Below are 20,897 nucleotides of genomic sequence, written 5' to 3'. Positions count from 1 at the left end.
AGCTTCGAGCCATGGTACCGGATCATGCTTAACAGAATAAGCATGTTTGCTGGGGATAGATCAGTGCTTTAAGTGAAAAACAGTGTAAAGCAAAGACTTGTGTTTGCAAATATGCAGTGGCAGGATGGATTTGATTTAAATCAAATTGATTTAAATCATGATTTAAATCACGATTTAAATCACTACTCAGAAAGACTCAATTTAATCATGTGACTCCCCCCCCCCCAAAAAAGTGTACTCTATTCATTGATTATTATTATTTTGAAACTTAGCACTTAAGAGGTAAGGGGTTGTTTCTGTGTACATAGATTTGCAAAGGCACAATGGGATTGTGATCTCTGCAGACATAAATTCACAGTTTTGAGAATTGTAAAATCAAGCAGCTGTTATAATATCTTCTAGATAGAAAAATTACCCAATAATCTTACAGAAACCTCTGGAAGAGCATGACATTTTGAATGGATTAATGGAATTCATTTACCCAAAAATTTAAACATTGCATGAATATACAGCCTCATGCTACATAATTAAAAACTAATCCTTATTTCATGATGAATAACCTTTGGACTATAATGTATCTTAAACAGAAAACTATCTTTAGATAGATTTTTCCTCAAAAAGCATTTCATTAAAAAAATCCGATTAAAATTAAAAAAAATCAATTTTTTTGAAAAAATATTTTTTAAAAAACATTGATTTTTATCCACCCTGTGCAGTGGACATATGCCAGGCAGGCAGATGAAGCTGTTCAGATATTCCTAGTGCATGCTCACCATATGGTCCTTCATCTGGGATCTCCAGTGTGATCCCTGTGTGCACCAATGTCCACACAGACCTCTCATGCTGCTTACCAAGCTTCCTGCCCATCCTGATATTTATTTTATTTCTTTAGATTTTTTAAAAAATCAAACTCTTTTTTAACTGAAAGTTAGACATGCTGCAAAGCGAAATGCTGCCCACCAGCACCAGCTTTGTTTGGGTTCGAAAGTGTTGTTTTGCGTTTTGGAGCTCAGACCCTACTCTGCCTTGTACTTGGGTTCTTGGGAAAGTTATTTTTCTTTAAGCCTCACCACTTTGCCTTCTGGGAAATCAGAGTTTTGTGACTGGGCATGCCCACCATGGTTGCCATTTTATGAATGGGCAGGGGGGGCCCATGGCAGCCATTTTGTGACCATGCCAACAACTCATCCTCACTGGGTTTGGATGCCATGATAAGCGACTGTGACTGCCTGCCATGGCTTGAATATTAAACATTAAAAATGGCTACCAGCACATGTGACAATCCAGTTGTGGAATACTCTCTCCTTGGAGGCCTGACTGGCACCAACACTGGCTTAATTTCAGTGCCACATTAAAACATGGCTTTTTATCAAAGCCTTTGAGGGCTAAATTCTCCATGGTTGCACATAGTTTTAATTGTTTTCAATTGTTTGTATTGCTTTTAATTGGTTTTAATTTGCTACCGATTTAATACTTTTTTGGTTTTGTATATTATTTATGCTTACATTGTTCTGATTTTATCTGTACGCCGCCCTGAGATCCCAGTGATATAGGGCTGGATACAAATGTTTTAATAAATAAATAAATAAATAAATAAATAAATAAATATGCCACTTACCGGTATATAAACTATCTAGTCAATTTAAACAAGGTCAAGGAAGCAAACCTGAGTGTGGGGGAACTACTTTCAAGTGTAGACACTGTGGAACAGAAACTAAATTAAAATGTAGCTAATATATTAAATAAGATCTTCATTTTTAGAATATAAAAGTGTTATGGTCAGCAATTTCTGGCACAGGCTTCCTTTTCTTAGGGAAAACACTGGGCAGTTGTTCAGGATGGTTTCCTGATGCAGAAGTAATGCGGGGAGGCAAACAGGTCACCTGGATCCAAGGCCTTAGCTAGACCAGGCTATATCCCGGGGTGAACACCGGGATCGTCCCTGTGCGTCCACATGACGCACAGGGGATCCTGGGATCAGGGAGGGATGATCCCTCCCTTGCCCCGGGATAGAGCCCTCCCCTTTGGGCCCGGTTTTTGCGCGGTCCTGGGCTGTGCCCGAGACCGCGGAACGTGGGGCATGTTTCCACAGTTTGACCCGGCTCCACGCTATTACTGCCACGGAGCCAGGAGCACTGCGCCCATTGGTGTTAGGGTGGGGGGAGTGGGGAAACCAAATTAAATTTTTAAAAAACCATTAACCTTCAGCACACGAGCGTTCTTGCGCTGCTGTCGCTTTAAAAAAAATGGTGGGCATGACATCTCTCTTCCTGAGGTCATCACACCTTACGTGTAAGTGGGGGAGAGATCTTGCGTTAATCCCAACACAAGATCTCCCCTCCTCGGTACCGGAACTAAAGGAAGGTCTAGCTAAGGCCACAGACTTCCACACTATGGTGAGATGTACTGTATTTCTATTTAAATTATAACAATTGTTTCTAAATTTGCACCTGCAAATAAATTAATACCTTCAAATTTAATGCAAATTGCTGTCCTCTTTTGTGGTGATGCATTTCCTTTCTTGGTGATTCACAAGTCACCATCCTACTTAGAGGGCACACATTTACAAAAAGGAACAGGGCGGCTGTAGTTTGAGACAGACTGACCTAGGCCTAATCCACACCAGGCAGGATATTGCACTATGAAAGTGATATATAAAAGGCAGGAGCCACACTACTGCTTTATAGTGGTATTGAAGTGCACTGACAACTGTTAGGCCCATTGACACTCTACCATATACTGCTTTCATACTGCCATATCCTGTTTGGTGTAGATTAAGCCCTAGTTTGCAAGATCACCTCTTTTGTATCTGGTCAAGAGGGCAGGGCTCGTGCAGCTTGAACTGTTGTGCTGAAGAGGGAATTTCACCAGGTGCTGCATGCATAGAAAATTGACACCTGCTGAAATTCTCTTTTCTGTACAACTCTTAATGATACAGGAGCCCTGTCCTGCTTTTTCATATGGTCACCCTAATCAAAGTTAGTGACCTTTTTTTAAAAAAAAAACCCAAAAACACCAAAAGGCCATCAGACATGGAAGTAGCCCTGCTGCCGCCACTTCTTAGAAGGAAATAGCATGAAAACGGACTTGCATTATATAGCATAATATACAGGATTTTTCTAGTGCATCTTGTACCTGAATCATGGTAATAAATACAAATCAAAACTTTAATAAGCATTCTGATGTATGTTTGTCACAACTCTCTCGGCGTTCCCTTCGGTCTCAGCTGATGAACTGCCTAAAATACTGCGCTCGTCGAAGTCTTCCACTTGTTCCTGTGATCCGATTCCCTCTCGCGTCTTTATTAATCTTATTCCCACTATCCTCCCGTCCTTGCTTCACATCATTAATTCTTCTCTGTCCTCTGGTTCATTTCCTTCTGCCTTTAAACATGCTACAGTCTCCCCCATTCTCAAAAAACCCACTCTTGATCGACTATCTCTGTCTAACTACCGACCTGTCTCTCTGTTGCCCCTTGTCTCAAAGATTCTGGAACGTGTGGTCTACTCTCGTTGTCTTGACTTTCTCTCTAGTAACTCTGCTCTGGATCCCTTTCAATCTGGATTTCGTCCTTTGCATTCCACTGAAACAGCCCTTACCAAGATCACCAATGATCTTCTTACTGCCAAGTCTAAAGGCCATTATTCCGTTCTTATTCTTCTTGATCTAACTGCAGCCTTTGACACGGTTGATCACGATCTTCTCTTAGATTCCCTCCATGACCTTGGACTCTGTGGCTCTGTCTATAACTGGTTCGCCTCCTATCTAGAGGGTCGCTCTTTCAGCGTGTCGGCTAACGGCAGCTCGTCCTCCTCTTTTCCCCTTTCAGTAGGGGTTCCGCAAGGCTCGGTGCTTGGCCCGTTGTTGTTTTCTTTATACATGCTGCCCTTGGGGAAGCTTATTCAATCTCATGGCCTCCAATATCACCTGTATGCCGATGATACACAATTATATCTCTCATCTCCGGAACTCTCTCCTGATGTTCACGATCGTATCTCGGCATGTCTTTCAGATATCTCAGCCTGGCTGCTTCATCGTTTGAAACTTAATATGGCAAAAACTGAACTGCTTGTTTTTCCTCCTAAACCTTCTCCTCACCTCTCATTCTCTCTTACTGTCAACGATGTCACGCTCTCTCCGGTCAAGGAAGCTCGTAGTCTTGGCTTTATATTTGATTCCTCGCTCTCCTTTATTCCTCATATCGAGGCAGTAGCTAAATCCTGTCGTTTCTTCCTGTATAATATAGCCAGGATTCAACCATTTTTTACTGTCTCTTCTGCCAAGACACTCGTTCACGCACTGGTTATCTCTCGGTTGGACTACTGCAACCTTCTTCTCTCTGGCCTTCCTTCGTCTCACATCAGTCCGCTGGTCTCTGTCCACCACTCTGCCGCTAAGATCATCTTCTTGGCCCGCCGCTCTGACCATGTCACTCCACTTCTGAAATCTCTTCATTGGCTCCCAACTCACTTCAGAATCCAATATAAACTTCTCCTGTTGACCTTCAAAGCTTTTCACGGTCTAGCTCCTGCCTATCTCTCCTCTCTCATCTCACACTATTCCCCCGCTCGTGCTCTCCGCTCCTCTGATGCCATGCTTCTCGCCTGCCCAAGGACCTCCACTTCCCTTACTCGGCTTCGTCCTTTTTCTTCTGCTGCCCCTTACGCCTGGAACGCTCTTCCAGAACACTTGAGAACTACCAACTCAATCACAGCTTTTAAAACTCAGCTAAAAACTTTTCTTTTCCCTATAGCTTTTAAATATTGAGTTTGTTCTGACTCTATACTGTTAGCTTCACCCTACCCTGTGCTTGTTTACACTTCCCTGTGCCTGTTTGCATTCTCTTTCCCTCCTTATTGTTTACTACAACTTTATTAGATTGTAAGCCTATGTGGCAGGGTCTTGCTATTTACTGTGTATAATCTGTACAGCACCATGTACATTGATGGTGCTATATAAATAAATAAATAATTAATAATAATAATAATAATAATAATAATAATAATAATTTAAATTGGGAGATTCCAGGCTTCCTAGTCCTTCCGGCTCAGAAAGTCTGGACTATCAAATCACCCCAAACCTTTGCCCATACAATTCTCATTCATTTCAGGGCAGCCAAACCAGTATAGAGATTTTTGGATGGTGCATTTGGGACTGTAAACCTGCTATACCCTCGCCCAGCCCCCTCCAGATTAAACACAATATTTTATTGCCACATTTTGCACATAGTGGTTAGATGTTCTTGTAGAAATGGCATTCTCTGATGGAAATAATAATAATAATAATAATAATAATAATAATAATAATAATACCGAAGTTCACATTTAAGAACTTTACCCAGCTTCGTGCAATGTCAGTGAAGTTGGAGAATGTGTTCTGTTTATTATTTACATCTCAAACTGCATCTGCTCATGCAAAAATGGTTCCAGATGGCTCGCTTGAACAAAAATGAAATGCCTAGTGTATAGCCCCACAGAATAGCTTGTTTGAATACAAGACTGACATGGAATTGATACAGAAAGGCCAACATTCCAGTCTTAAAATTAACAAAGTAATTTCCACTGCTTGCTTTAGATGGGCAAGGTTCGCATGTACAATAATAACAATGAGCCTTATTAAAACCTTGAATTAAGGGCAGAAAAGTCAAGGATCGCCTTTATGTGAATATTCTTTCAAGCTGTTACTCCTCTCCTCCATTTTTCTTTTGTATTTATAAGGTTGGTTTTGATTAAATGAATATAAGCATTCAAATATATTCATGAAGAAAGACAAATATAAAACAGATATTATTTTGAAGATAAATAGGAAAAATAGATGCTTTTATTTAAAGATGTTGTCATTTAAATGTTAATTTCTTCCTCCAGTACAGGTTTAATGGCAAATATTTATCCCATTAGTCAGCTTGGTCTGGTGTGTGAACTATAGAAGATACAAATGGGAAGGGCCAGGATTGGTGGGAAAATGTAGAGTCTCCTAGTGCTTGCTGAAAAATTGTGGTGGGTTAAACCAATCCAGCATCCCTCCCAAAGCTTCCTTAAATCTAATTTTTTGGAGGGAAGATGCAGACTTTGGAAAGGGTTAGATTAGTATTTGATAACTAGTGCAGATTTTGAGAGCTGTTTTGGCTAAAGGTTGGGTTATTCTCCGAGGAAGCTTGCATCCTGACCATTGGAAACATACATGTGCACTCAGCCCAGTCGTTATGGGGATAACAGTTGGGGATTGTTGAGCTTGGGCACACGGATTGGCTGAACATCAGGTGTGGGTCTCTTAGGCTCAAGCCAAACCAAGTTCCTATAGGGGCTCATCTACACCAAGCAGGATATTCCACTATGAAAGTGGTTTGAAAGCGGTATATAAAAGGCAGGAGCCACACTACTGCTTTATAGTGGTACTGGAGTGCACTGACAACTATTGGGGCCCATGACACATCTATACCTAGCAGGTCATAACACTATGAAAGTGGTATATGGTATGTGTCAATGGGCCTCAACAATTGTCAGTGCACTTCAATACCACCATAAAGCAGCAGTGTGGCTCCTGCTTTTTATATACCGCTTTCATACCACTTTCATAGTGGAATATCCTGCGTGGTGTAGATGAGCCCCACATCTGTCTCTGAACCCATTCTAGCATCTCCCATCCACAGATAATTTCTCCCATACCTCCTAATGTGGAGGGCTGAAGGGGATAGTGCAGAGGCTCCAGACCAGCAATTGTCCTGTTCTAAAGTAAGGGGGGAGAGAGAGGCCATGGCTAGACCAGGCATATATCCCAGGATTGTACCAGGATCACCTCTGTACATCCAAATGACACACAGGGGATCCCGGGAGCAGGCAGGGACGACCCCTCCATTTGCCTGGGATAATCCTTAGGTCTAGCTAAGGCCAGAGAGAGAGAGAGAAACAGACAGACAGACAGATAGATAATGGTCTTTCCCTGTCCCTTCAACACCAACTTTTCTTACAGGTTCTCATTTGTTATTTCATAGTCTGTGGTCCATATATTTCTTTTAAATTAAACCCATGGTAGTCAGAATGTAGTTGCCATACATTCAAAAAGTCCCGTAAATAAATAATAGATTTCTCCATGCAAGTTTTTGTGCCTGCCTGAGTAGGACCAGAGGACAGGTTGCCACAGCATCAGTGCGATGTGGTAGCTCTGTGTGCTTCATGCTCATCTGCTTATGTTAACCTATGGAACTGACTGTCCATCATAGGGAGCTTTCTTTCTTAAGTTGGAGAGGAATAGGAATGTACATAGTAGACAGTAGTCTGTTATTGGTGCCTTGAAGTAATTTGCTAAGCATCTCTGGATGAGACATGGCCACGTTCACGCAGAACACTAAGCCAGGATTCCTCAGAATCTGTGGGGTCTGGCCCAAACATCATAGAGGGCCTTAATTCTGAGGAATCTGGGTCTGATTCTGAATCAGAGAGGGATGATTTAGGCTACAGTGTTGTAATAGAAACCTCAAGGCCTGGAAACCTGGCAGCCTAACATGGCAACTGATTCCTTGACAATGGGGAGCGTAACTTCAGATCTGGCTCAATGGCAGGATAAGGCGTTGTGTCACACTCATGAGTTAGTGCCCAAGACTTTGGGAACTGGAGAACAAGAGGATGCTGATAAGTTGGGAGGATCAAGCTGAGACGTCAAATTAAAAGAGAGGAGCAGCTACGCCTCCCCTCCCCAATGTGGCATTCGCTGTTTTATGGGGTAAGGTTCAGGTCAGAAACAGTGGTCAAAAGAAAGGTGTTAACTAGGACTACCCTGGTATTTAAAATAAATCCTGGCTCATGACACCTTGTGGAAACCCGCGTCTTTTATGCTTGGATATCTCTCTGAATTCTTGATCATCCCTCTAGCAAGCTGGAGTTTAAGGGTGGGTTTGAACTTGGCTTCTAGATCCAGGAGTGGCAAGTTAGGGTCTAGGTTTGGATGTAACACTAAACATTTATGCCCTGTTAAGTTCCTGGTTAGTTAGCTGCTGCCACTCCCAGGAAGAGTCAAGCAAGAGCAATCGAGCAGCATGCACTGCCACACTCACTTGTGAATGGTAAGCCAGGATTCTGAGCAATTATGGCTTCCATGTTTTCTGAAAATGTGCCCTGTGTATGACTCCATTGCCTGTCAAGGTGGCAGAAGAGGCATTGTTCACTGGATCCTCCTCTAGTGACCAGGGAAACTGGTTTGGTGACTGCACCCAGGGCTGATGTCAAAGATCAGCATGGTTGGACACTTGCAGAGGACCCACAACCTAGCAGGGGCCCTCCAGACATGGATCCCCGAACCTGTTCCTCCTCTTCAACATTCCAACCTGTTTGTTCACCCTCTTCTAACTCTGGCCCAAAGTACGTTGGTGGTGTGAAGGAGGAGCAGTAGATGCTACTGCTTATTTGCTCATTGGCTCCCTGCCTGTCAAGCAAGCAGGTGATAGCACCAATACGAAAAAGGATGACAGTGGTGACTTGAAGGTAGACTTACTGAGGGAGGATGCCCCTGAGTCTGGATCTGGCACGAACTGTGCGTCTCTTGATTGGAGACGTGCGATAGCAGTTCCTGTTTCCAAGTCCTGGCCTAGTGAGAAAAGGTACAGAAATAGTTTTATGAGTGTGAGAAACATTAAAAGGGGCTTTCTTCATCTTTGGGAACATGGGTATCAGAAGGCTATTGAATTTCAGTGACTCATGGTTTAGGCTTTTGTGTTCCTTCAGTAAAGAAAATCTCTTTGAGATTTGCAGAGGACAGAAGTTCACAAACAGAAGGCATTAAGGTCTTGCCCCAGTGGAATTAAATGTCATGGTTCCTGCTGAGCAGTAAAGTACGTGCTCTAAAGAGATGGAAAGTACCTAAGAGAACAGGATTGCTTGAGGGAAGGAGGACATCGTAGGCCATAGGCTGAAAAGCCTGGAAAGGAAAAGCAAGCCAGGAAAGCATGGAGCATTGCTGTGTACTTGGTAGATGAATTGACAGACATATGGCTCTGCTATGTAATATCTCAAAGCCTGTAATATCTCAAATGCTTATCTTCCTTCTCTAGATATTGATGAGTGTGCTATAAGGAATGGTGGCTGCCAGCAGAGCTGCATGAACACTCCGGGTTCCTACCACTGTGAATGTGATGCAGGTTATAGACTTCATACTGATGGACGCACCTGTTTAAGTGAGTAAGCATTGCAACATCTGTGCTGCCCTTTTTAAAGGAAAGGAGAGGCACAAAGGCAAAATGGAAAAGACAATTTGGAGAGGCCTTTAATATTTTGTTGTTCAAGGGGAAGCAAATCCATAGTTCAGTGTTTTTTCGACCACGGTTATATATTAACGTGTTATCAAGTCATCAGGGAGGTTGTGAACTTTGTTCTGACTTTGTTAAATTGCTTTTAAAAGCAACTTCAGTGCAACCGCCTCTGCTCTTCACAACATGATGCTTGTGGATCTCAGGGTGAGAGAGATGCTAAATTAAAGCTACCCCTATGTGAAACTATATTTATGAGATGTTAGCAGCTTGTTCCTTTGAAAAAATGTGCCATTTTAATTATTTTCTGAATTTACTGTTTGGATAATTCACTGCACGATGAGACTAAATTCAGCTGTGTCAAATGGCACCTATGTAATGCAAATAGTTGTTCCCTTTAAATGAACAGTAGTGTGTGTGTGTGTTTGAAGAAAAAGCTTGTGTTTATTTGTTTTCTTTTTAAATTTATGATCCGCCTCTCTATACATTAGAGTACTCAAGGCAGCTCACAGTAAAAATTACATTAAAAACATAAATATTAAAACCATAAAAAACCATAATATCATGATTAAACAGCCAGAAGTAAAATTAAGACCTCCAAGGACAAAACATATAACCAAAGCAGTATTAGAGAGCAAAAAACAGTTCAACTAACCATCCCAAAAGTCTTACAGAACAAAAATAACTGCTTAACTGCTCTTCTAAAATAGAGAACAAGTTTGATAGACCTCCCTGGGGAAATTATTCTAATAACTAGGATGACCATGTGAAAAGGAAGACAGTGCTCTTGTATTTTAACAGTTGTATAGAAAAGGAAATTTCAGTAGGGATCATTTGTATGCATACAGCACCTGGTGAAATTCCCTCTTCATCACAATAGTTCAAGCTGCAGGAGCCCTGCCCTCTTGACCAGATACAGAAGAGGGCAGGGCTCCTGCAGCTTTAACTGCTGTGATGAAGGGGAAATTTCACCAGGTGCTGCATGCATACAAATATCACCTGCTGAAATTCCCTTTTCTGTTCAACTGTTAAAGATACAGGAGTCCTGTCCTCCTTTCCATATGGTCCCCCTACAATAAAACATAACTCTATAAGCTGTTGCAAGTGAATTTTTTAAAAAGGACCCTTTTTTATTAATTAAAATTGCCTCACTGGAATGTGTACACTGCACTCAACATCTTAAGGTCCTCCTCCGAGTGCCTACTCTGAGGGAAGCTCGGAGGATGGCAACAAGGGAGAGGGCCTTCTCCGTGGTTGCCCCCCGACTGTGGAATGATCTTCCCGATGAGGCTCGCCTGGCGCCAACATTGTTATCTTTTCGGCGCCAAGTCAAGACTTTTCTCTTCTCCCAGGCATTTTAACAGCATTTAACAACGTTAAGTTTGTTTTTAATGGTCCCCAGAATTGTTGTTTTTAAATGGATACTGTTGTTTTTATACTGTTTTTATGTTTTTTTTAATTTTTGTATACTTTTAATGTTTACTATTTTTAATTGTTGTAAACCGCCCAGAGAGCTTCGGCTGTGGGGCGGTATATAAACGTAATAAAATAAATAAATAAATAAATAAAACTGGGGTGCCATGAAGAGCAACTAATAGCTGAATCATGCTGCCTGCCCCCTTTTATGCCTGTGTATCATACAGGCTTTCCATTAAGTTTCATTTTCCAGCTAGTCATGTTTGTGTTCCTGAGTTAGAGAGAACAACAGCAAAGAAATGGATTTTGGATGCTCTCAGAACACATTGCTGCCCAGGCTTACTGCAGAGCGATCCAGTCCTCCTTGCTTTTGTGTAGACACATAGAGGCTAGATTTTGTACTGTACTGCTTCTCAGTGTTATTTCTGAGTAGGCATAGAAAGGAGTAATGGCTCAATGCTTATGCAAAAGAATGGATTTTAGATGCTGTCAGAACTTGCTGCTGCATTCCAAACCCTGATTCTCTGCGTGGATCTAAATATATTTGTCCTTGTAGTTGTTATCCCACCCCCTCACATCCAGCTTTGCAGGCATGCTCTCCTAGGGCTCATCTACACCAAGCAGGATATTGCACTACGAAAGCAGGATATAAAAGGCAGGAGCCACACTACTGCTCTATAGCAGTATTGAAGTGCACTGACAGCTGTTGGAGCCCATAAGACACGTACCATATGCTGCTTTCATACCGCTTTCATCATGCTATATGCTGTTTGGTGTAGATGTGTCATGGGCTTCAAGAGTTGTCAATGTACTTTATTACCACTATAAAGCAGTAGTGTGGCTCCTGCCTTTTATATACCACTTTCATACTGCTTTCATAGTGGAATATCCTGCTTGGTGTAGATGAGCCCTTAGTGCCTCCTTTTTGCAACAGGTTGCAATGGGACAGTAGTAGTAGTAATACTACTAGTAGTGTTTTGTGTGGATTTTTCCTTCACTTTTGCACTCATTAAATTAAAGCCACTTGAATGGAAGCTGTTGCTTGAACAGGAGAATGTGGGTTCAAAGGAGTGCTTTACCTCCTTTTCTTTACTCTTATGATCTTAAAGTTCATATGCCTCAGTTTCCCCTTTCTCTGTTAGGTGCTGCTGGGGATTCAAAAGACAGATCTCCCTGTGGTAGCCCCTTGGCTCTACCTATCCTCCATCGCCCCACCATCCCACCGGCCACCACTAGTTCCTCCTGCTTGCCCAACCTACAGTCAAATTTCCAGCTTTCTGCACCTTCCTTTTGGTTAAAGAATCATTTCTAAACACTCTGTATTCTGAGTAAGGGTTGAACTAACCACTATGTGCATCATGAGGGTGCTGCCAAAAAAGGCATTCTCCTGCCACCCATGCTGTGTTCTCACCCATGGCACTGACCTCATGATGCGTTGTCATCACGTCGTGAGTTTCTCTGCCCCTGCTCCATATCGGTAGTTGGCGATGGGGTAGAACAACTCACGAAGTGATGACATTGCATCATGAGGTGAGCGTTCCTACACATCACAGGTGAGAACTTGACATGGGGATTTATTTTCAGCACCACACTTGTGATACATGTCACTTCTCGGTCAACTTTCATTCAGAATAGAGTCTTTAGAAATGCTGCTTCTTTGTTAAAAACATGATAGATAAACGGTGAAATAGGCAGGTATCTGTTTAGTGCCAAAGATACTAGAAAACCTCACAGGATGTGCTCCCTTGTTTATTTATTTATTTATTTATTTATTACATTTATATACCTCCCCATAGCCGAAGCTCTCTGGGCGGTTTACAAAATAAATTATTGAGCTCGCTCTTCCTTCTTCAAGAAGGTTAAACCAGTAGCTAAAGTTTAAAGAGCTTAGGTAGTTTGTCTTCTTTAATGAGACTGCATGAAATGTGAAGAATTAAGTTAGTAGAAAAAGAAGTTATGCCAGCCTCATCAGCATAACTGATACTATTAAAAACCTGGATGTGTAACAAGACCAATTAACCCCAAATATGGACAAAAGGAAAATAGCCCTGCTAGTTCTGCTGAACCTCTCAGCGGCTTTTGATACCATCCACCGCGGAATCCATCTGGAATGTCTGGCTGGGATGGGACAGTGGTTCTAGTCCTTCTTAGAGGTGTAATTTCAGAAAGTAGTGCTGGGGAATGCCTTTGAGAATCCTTGGCCACTGGAATTCTGCAGGGTTCTATTCTGTACGCCATGCTTTTTAGCACAAAACAGCTGGATGAGATTGTCCAGGTATTTGGAGTGTGGCATCATCAATATGCAGATGATATTCAGCTCTGTTTCTTCTTCCCATCACATTCGAAGGAGGTTGTAGATGTTCTGAATTGAGGACTGGAGTTGGTAATGGACTGGGTAGAGGGGCCACCCCAAAAATGAAACTTGATCCTGAAGTTTCAGTTTCTGAAACGGTTAAAGGATTCAACTTGTCCTGGATGATCCCCTTGATATCACAGGTTTATAGTTTGCAAGTGCTTCTTGACTGTGGATGCTGAGGTGACAGCCATGCTAGAGTTGCTTTAGCCCATCTTAGGCTGTTGTGTCAACTGCACCAACTGTTCCCTTTCCTGGGAAGGAAGATCTGGCTATGGTGACACATGCCTTAGTTACATCATGTCTGGATTACTGCAGTGCACTCTATGTGTGGCTGGCATTGAAGAGTGTTCAGGAACTTTAATAATGTTCAAAATGCAGTGGTGAAGTTATTAAGTGGAGCCAGGTCTCAGGAGCAAGTTATACACTGCTGAAATAGCTGCATTGTATCCCAATTTTGGTTTTGGGAGCCAATTCAAAATGCCAACTATCACCTTTAATGCCCCCAAATCATTCAGGAACAGGATATCTGAAAGGATTGCTTCCTGCCTTGTGTGTTCCAAAATCAGGTCTGACTGCAGGAAGAGCCTTTTCAGTGGTTGCACCCAGGCTTGGCACATCCTTGCCCAGAGAGATCTGCCTTGCACCTTCCCTGATGGTCTTCTGTCTTAGAGCTCAATCTAATGAGCGTTTTATTGCTCACTCATTACTGGGCTCTCACAGAGTTTGCTCAGGTCCCTCACATGATGTCATCTGCCTCCCGCACGCCTTCCGCCCCTTCTGGCCTTCCTCACGTGACACGGAATTGCTGCTCTCTGCTGTGTGCAGGAGAAGAGCACCATTAGAACAGCAGACTCAATGGGCCTCGTGCTCGTTCTGTACTTCCTCTTTTGAAAAGAGGAAGTAACTGAGGAACGAAAACACGGCTGAGAAGCGAAGGTAGGGAGCGTGTTAACCCCCAGTGTGATGGAGCTTACATTATGAAGACCATCCTCTGTAGAGAACCTTTATTTTTAGGATTTTGGGGGTACAATCTTATGCATGTTTAGACAGAAAAAAAGCCTGATAATTCCCAGCATTCCCCAGCCAACATGGCAGGCTAGTGAATGTTGAGAGCTGTAGAATCTTTTCTTTTTCTGTCTAAACATGCATAAGATTGTGCCCTTAGTGAACTTTAACTGGGTTTTACTGCTGATCTTAAGGATTTGTCTTTCTGGTTTGTGCTGCTCTGTTGCTTCCTTTAAGTGAAGATGTTTTAGTGTTTATTGTTTTTTGTAGACATTTTATTGTATGTGTTTATTTATATATTGTATTTCTTTTTCTTTCTTAGCCAATTCTTTCTTACTTTTTAGAAAGGTAGGGTATAAATGTTATTTCAAAAAGGGGGGAAATACAGTTAGTAGAGCCTCATATTTTTTAAAAAAACAAAAACCCTATTTACACCTTATATTCATATAGATTTGTAGTTTTGTCATACTGAGGGGGCAGCGGGTTGGAGGAAGAGAGAGAAATGACCGCAAGTAGATGTTTTAATTGAGATACCAGAGCAATAAGGCATAAAGCTCCAATTACTGTTGCCAAGTTCTGTAGAAAGGATTAAATGCTTTGTAAATCTGCATATCAGCACAAGAGAAATGGTGCTTCCAATCCCCATTGATTGTTTTGTTGTTAAAATGTGGAAAACAGCGCAGTTAGGATTCATGACATTACATCTGTTGAATCTATTCTTTTGTATTTCTTGGGTTTGGGACTGAGAACTAGATGTACTTTGGAAGCAACCAAATGGTGGGGTTTTTTTGCCATTTCTTAGAGTTGTCATTGTGTTGGCTTAATTAGAAAAAAAACACGTTAAGCTTACTATTCTTGAGGTGGGAGAATTTTTAAAGAAAGGCTGGTTCTTTTTAGTTTTCTTGTTGGTTTTCTATATATGAAAAACGAGCAGAAGCATTTTAAAAGAGTGTGGAGACTAAGGAATAAGAAAGTAAGTGAAGCATAAGAAACCAAGGAAGCATATGAATGTCTGGGAAAAATTTGGTTGTAATTTGAATGGGAAATCAGAGGTTGTTCCATTATGAACAACCCTAAAGTTAACATAATTATTTCCAATTTTTCATTCAGGTCCAAAGTTAATGAACAGCCTTAAATCAATAAGTTAATGGAGAAGTTGGTTTCTCGGGGCCTAAATGTACTGTGAAGGACTTTTAACACTGCACTTGAAAAGGAACAATACAAGGAACAATACAAAATCCAAGGAACAATACAAAATCTAAGGGTGCAATTCACCTTTTCTCTATCGTCAACTGTCCCTTAGCCAGATTCGTACTGTACCAAGAACATGGCAACACACATGACCATTGCCTTGACTGGGAGACCCATACATTCCTTCATGGAGCAATGGAGCAGCCTTACTTCTCCCCAAGGCGTTGTGTGTGGACACACCCATATACACAAGCATACACACAGAGACACTCCTGACCCCCATGACTTATATCCAAAGCTTAATGCTCTGATTTAGTTAAAGCATCCTTTCAATGACATGTGGTTTAGAGTTGTCTAACTCTGCCCTCTACCAGGGATACCGGGGAAACTTCCCCATTCAAAATGAGTTACCAGTAGAAGCAAGACTTGGCTTTCCTATGATCCTAACAGTGCAATCCTATGCATGACTACTAAGAAATAAATCCTATTGGCTCCAGTGGGACTTACTCCCAGGCGAGAAGGTATAGGATTGCAGCCTAAGTTTCTTAGATGAGCAGTGTTTGTCAAACTGGCTCCCAGAGTATTCGTGGGTGAGTTGCACAATGAGGGACTTGTTTTTCCCCATTTCCAGGGCCTTTCATTCTTTCAGCAGGCCAATAGCACACCGTTACTATTGGCTGTTACTATTGACAGACTCCCTCCCTACATAACGGCTCAGTTCAGACAACACTTTTCTCTACTGTGGTTTTGGAACTCCACGGTGGAGTTTTTATACCACCATTGAGAAAAGTGTTGTCTGGAGGGAAAACTCCACCCTACGGTGGAGGTTTCTTTTAAAGAAAACACTCCACGCTGAATCTCCATGCTGTGCAAAGGAGTGTTCCTGCACAAATGTTGTGTTGTGTGGAGGGCTCCGTGGAGTTTCCCGTTGCATTTTTCCCACTTGCTACAGAGTTCCCTGGCAAAAGCAGCAAAAGAAGCAAGTGCCACTCTAGGAGAGCCACTGGGATTTTTTTTTTGCAGCAAGGGCTGATGGGATACCATCGGGAGGAAAGAGGGAGGAGGAACTGTCAATTAAACATCACGTTTCCTTTTCTTCAACTCCACGGTAGCCGACAGTCACACAACGGTGGAGCTAGAACATGTTGTATGGTCAGTATCCCCTACAAACTCAACCGTTGAGTGGAGTTTTCCCACTGCGTAGAGAAACGTGTTGTCTGAACTGAGCCACCAAGACTGTTGAACCTCTTTCAGCCTGAGGGCCAAATTCTGTTTCAGATAAGCTCCGGGGGGGGGGGGCATTCCAGTGTTGGGTTGGCCTGAAGGCAAAATGGGCAAGACAAAACTACCACCATATTTTAGCGTCAAGTTCTTCCTGCCGATAACCAAGGCTTCGGAAAGACATTCCAACCTTTTTGAATGGGGAAAAAAGACTGCACAACCCTGGAAAACTACAAAATGATCAGCGGTCAGGGGAAAAGGCTGAGCCCAAAGGAAGGAGTGGGAAGCCAGGTAGGCCAAATTTGTCCCCTGGGCCTGAGGTTTCTGCACGTCTACTATATGTCATGTTTAAAATATGTTCAAATACATATAGCATATAAATTACCTGTATTAACATTAAAAATAAAATATAAACATAGGGATGGGGAGGAAACTCGCACTTCTCGAACCAATTTCTGAAATGAAACACAGCTATGGTTTGATGATTGCACTGCACTGAATTCTGCAATGCAGCTCTAGAATTACAAAATGTGCACAAAAATGTGTATATTAGGGGAAATATTGTACAAAAACACCTTTTGTTAGATTAGGGGAAATTGCTTGTATATATACACATAAAAAAATTGTAATTATGCAATTGCTTGCATATATACACCTATACAGAAATGCATATCTGAGGACAAATGTGCACAGAAATGCATATTAATTTTTGTGCTCTCTTTTTTTAAAAAAACAAATAAATCAAAAACTGATGCCAAAAACCAAACTTGAAAATAGAAAAATAAGAAACTGAGACAACCCAGAATTGAAAGATTTGCTCAGTGCTAGGGTTAAGTACCGATGTGATATTCTTGTACCATATTTCGTCAATTGTAAGATGCACGCTAATTTCAGTACCACCAACAGAAAAAAAAAACCCTAAGACACAACCTTGATTCTAAGATGCACCCCATTTTTTGATATGTTTACATGGGGGAAAAAGTGTGTCTTAGAATCGAAGAAATAGGGTATATTCTGATTTGGGTGGGGGGAGTACAAGTTGAAAGATGGAGTTAGTTTACAAGTGGGTCCCCAAAGCAACTACTGAGTTACAGTTCATTTCAGAGTTCAAAGTGATCAGGCCTAGATCTTGTAAGTGCAAGTGTAACCCTGCCAATACACTAAAATAAGTCTTCTACTCCCACAAAGACACTGAGAAGAGATCTTCTTGTATGGCTTGGGCCTATAATTTGTCAAAATTAGGGACAACTCTCAGTAAATAATTCTCAGGCCACAGGGCTTCTCCCTTGTGTGGAGTTTCTTCTGCTTCTGGCTGGACTATTTTGCTACTCATGACATGGGCCTTAGCTAGACTAGGCTATATCCCGGGGCAAACCCGGGGATCGTCCCTGTGCGTCCACATGATGCACAGGGGATCCCAAGATCAGGGAGGGATCATCCCTCCCTTGCCCCAGGATACAGCCCTACACTTTGGGCCCGCTTTTTCCGTGGTCTTGGGCTGAGCCTGAGACCGTGGAGCGTGTGGCCTGTTTCTGCAGCTTGGCCCCGCTCCATGCGATTACTAGTGGGGAAATGAAATATAGCGGGGAATGAAATTATAGTGAGGAAATGAAATGAAAATTTAAAAAACACTTACCTTTGCGCACAATATTCGTGCGCTCCTCTCCCTTTAAGATTTTTTTAAAAAAATGGCAGGCACGATGCCTCTCTTCCTGAGGGCTTTGCGCCGTATGTGTAAATGAGGGTGAGATCTCACGTTAATTGCAACGCGAGGTCTGCCCTCCTCTCCCCAAGACTTTCAGGTATGACTAGCTAAGGCCATGGAAGCAGCTTCAGCAGGGCTACATAAGGGCTTTAATCATTGGCAGCTACTTTGTGTTTCGGAAGAAAGGTAGGCTATAAACATTTTAAAGAAAGAAACCAACATGATGACACTGGCGTGTTGACAAGACCCTTTCTTCCCTACTATACTTTCGAGGATCATTTTTGCAGTTGAAGTGTGCTGATGGATAAAGCTTTGGAATAAACAAAAAAAATGACATGTCCAAGTCAAAAAGCAAGTCTTTCGCTTGTCAGGGAGCTGTTGGAAACAAGATGGCTTTAGCAAAGGGATCACATAGTATTAAGTACAGTACTAGCAGCTGGAGAATGTGCATTCCCTCAAGGGATTTGCTCAGAGCCCAAAGGTCTAGCATGCAGGTGGGAAAGGTTTTGCGAGGAGGGTAATCCAGTCACCTTGGGTCAAAAGACACATGTTGGAAAGGAAACTTGTTCTTTAGAATGTATTGCTGTATTAAATGTCTTCTTTTGCCCTTTTCAGTTATATTTAATTGGGAGGCACATTAATCGGTCTATATGCCTAAGCAGATTTCTTGCCTTTGGGATTTTTTTTAATTAAAAAAAAATGTACTAATGTTGTGTGTTCTCCTGGCAGTAGCCCTTCTGTAATACTTGGAAAGGAATCTCCTTATCCTGTTTCATTCCTAGAATATGCTAAAAAAAAATCTGCTAAAAATCAGTCCATACCTCCCACTGAATGCAGTAGAACAATGGCCTTCAGGAAGAAAATGTCCATAAACATTCCGAAGTGTGGTTTTGGAAAATGTAATGTGAGATTGCAGCCCTTTAGTGTAGCTGTTGAAAGGAACACTGGTTTATTATTGCTGACAATTTCTAAGGTGGTGGTACTGCACAGACCTAGGGCCCATTTAAGTTTGGCTTTGAGCAGGTTTTGAGGCAGAAATAACTCTGGTTGATGACATAGGCTGGGGCAGTGATTGGTGGACTTGTGTAGGGACAGTTTATACTTCTGGATGTCTTGGTAGCATTCAGTAACATTGACTAAAGTATCCTTCTGGATCAGCTGCCTGGGGTTGGGGTAAAAGGTGGTGTTAAGAGATCATATCAAAGCCTCTTGTGGCGCAGAGCGGTAAAGCAGCAGCTTCTGCAGCTGAAACTCTCCCCACGGCCTGAGTTCGATCCCAGCGGAAGCTGGTTTCAGGCAGCCGGCTCGGGTCGACTCAGCCTTCCATCCTCCCCAGGTCGGTAAAATGAGTACCCAGCGAGCTGGGGGAAAGGTAATAATGGCCGGGGAAGGCAACGGCAAACCACCTCTCTATAAGGCCTGCCAAGAAAACGTCAGTGAAAACTGGCGTCCCTCCAAGAGTCAGTAATGACTCAGTGCTTGCACGAGAGGTTCCTTTCCTTTTTCCTAAGAGATCATAGTTCATCACCATGGCTCTTACGCTATGGTGTTCGACAGGTTTTGGTTATGTCCATCATGCTGTTTAACCCTTACATGAAACCCCTAGGAGAAATTTCCATTGTTTCAGAGTTGGCCTTTTGGGGGGCTCAACAGACTTCTGCTACCCGCCCAACTCCGCTTGTATTTGTGAGCCGAGCCGAGGGCTTTCCCTGAACTCCAGGAACTTTTTCCATAAATATTTTGTGTGGACCACAATTTGAGCAACTAGAGATTTGTGCAAATTGCAGCTTAAATTTGCCATCAAAATTTGTGCAAATTGTGCAAATAATAATAAAAAACAGAAAATCTGCTAAGTGGCCCAACTTGCTGGAGACCAAGTCAGCCCAGTTAGCAGAAAACAGACTGAAATCTGAGGGAGTGTGCTAGTGAAAACTTGTTGAGCTCCATCCCCCACCCCCAAACAGATTCCTCCAACGTCCCAAACGTTGATCAGGGGTTTGGAAAAGCCCCATCCTGCTAAGGCTATATTTGCTTGTTCAGCAGACATTTTTATATCACTTTAACAAAGATAGTGGTATTGGAGAGTTCCAAGAATACCTACATTATTTTAGAAGATGACAGCAAACCAGTTACTAAGTCAGGAACACCTTCTAAAATGGGTATCCCTTAAATATCCCAGATGTACAGTATGTGAATTGTTGTACCTTGAATAATTTACAAACTCTGACTTAAATCGCTTTCGTGTTCTCATTGTATTAGCTGTGAATTCCTGTGCCGTCAATAAAGGAGGCTGTGAACATGAGTGTATACAGATCAGTGAAGATCGCTACCGGTGTCAATGTCATGCAAACTACCACCTGAAGAGAGATGGGAAGCATTGTGAAAGTAAGTCTGAGGCAAGGGCACGGGAGACCTGCCTGGAAACATCACGTGAGTGCAAACGCATCACAAGTTTAGTTGCACAGATTATTATGGTTTCTATGTTAGAAGTAGAGAGTATGGCATGTTCGCCCAGTCCCTGATTCAAGCCCACTGATACCTTACACTTTATCACCTCTGACACTGTGCTATCACAACAGGGAATTTTAGGTTTTTTAATTTCTAATACAGGGTTTATTTAATAACATTTATAACGTTTTGTTCATATTTTTGCAACCTGCCTAGACAGCACAGTAGGCAGAATCCAGATATAGAATGGAAATATTCCTCTTGTCCTGGCCTCAAGACAGTGGGAATCAGCAGCACACAGCAGGAGTTTGGAGGTG

General features: G+C 42.2%; 1 protein-coding gene across 4 annotated transcripts in view; it reads left to right on the top strand.

Moving 5' to 3' along the window:
* Window positions 1-20,897, top strand: part of MEGF6 (multiple EGF like domains 6) — a 256,048-nt gene that overhangs the window by 136,943 nt on the left and 98,208 nt on the right. For 3 of the 4 annotated variants that reach the window (XM_063132004.1, XM_063132002.1, XM_063132005.1), the window contains exons 6-7: window positions 9,044-9,166; window positions 20,392-20,517. In XM_063132004.1, coding sequence (XP_062988074.1) covers window positions 9,044-9,166; window positions 20,392-20,517 — 249 coding nt within the window. The remainder of the gene's footprint in view (window positions 1-9,043; window positions 9,167-20,391; window positions 20,518-20,897) is intronic. The other variant, XM_063132003.1, reaches the window with a different exon arrangement.

The sequence above is a fragment of the Elgaria multicarinata genome, chromosome 8, assembly GCF_023053635.1.
Source record: "Elgaria multicarinata webbii isolate HBS135686 ecotype San Diego chromosome 8, rElgMul1.1.pri, whole genome shotgun sequence".
NCBI lineage: Eukaryota > Metazoa > Chordata > Lepidosauria > Squamata > Anguidae > Elgaria > Elgaria multicarinata.
This window is presented reverse-complemented; position numbering and strand designations above follow the sequence as displayed.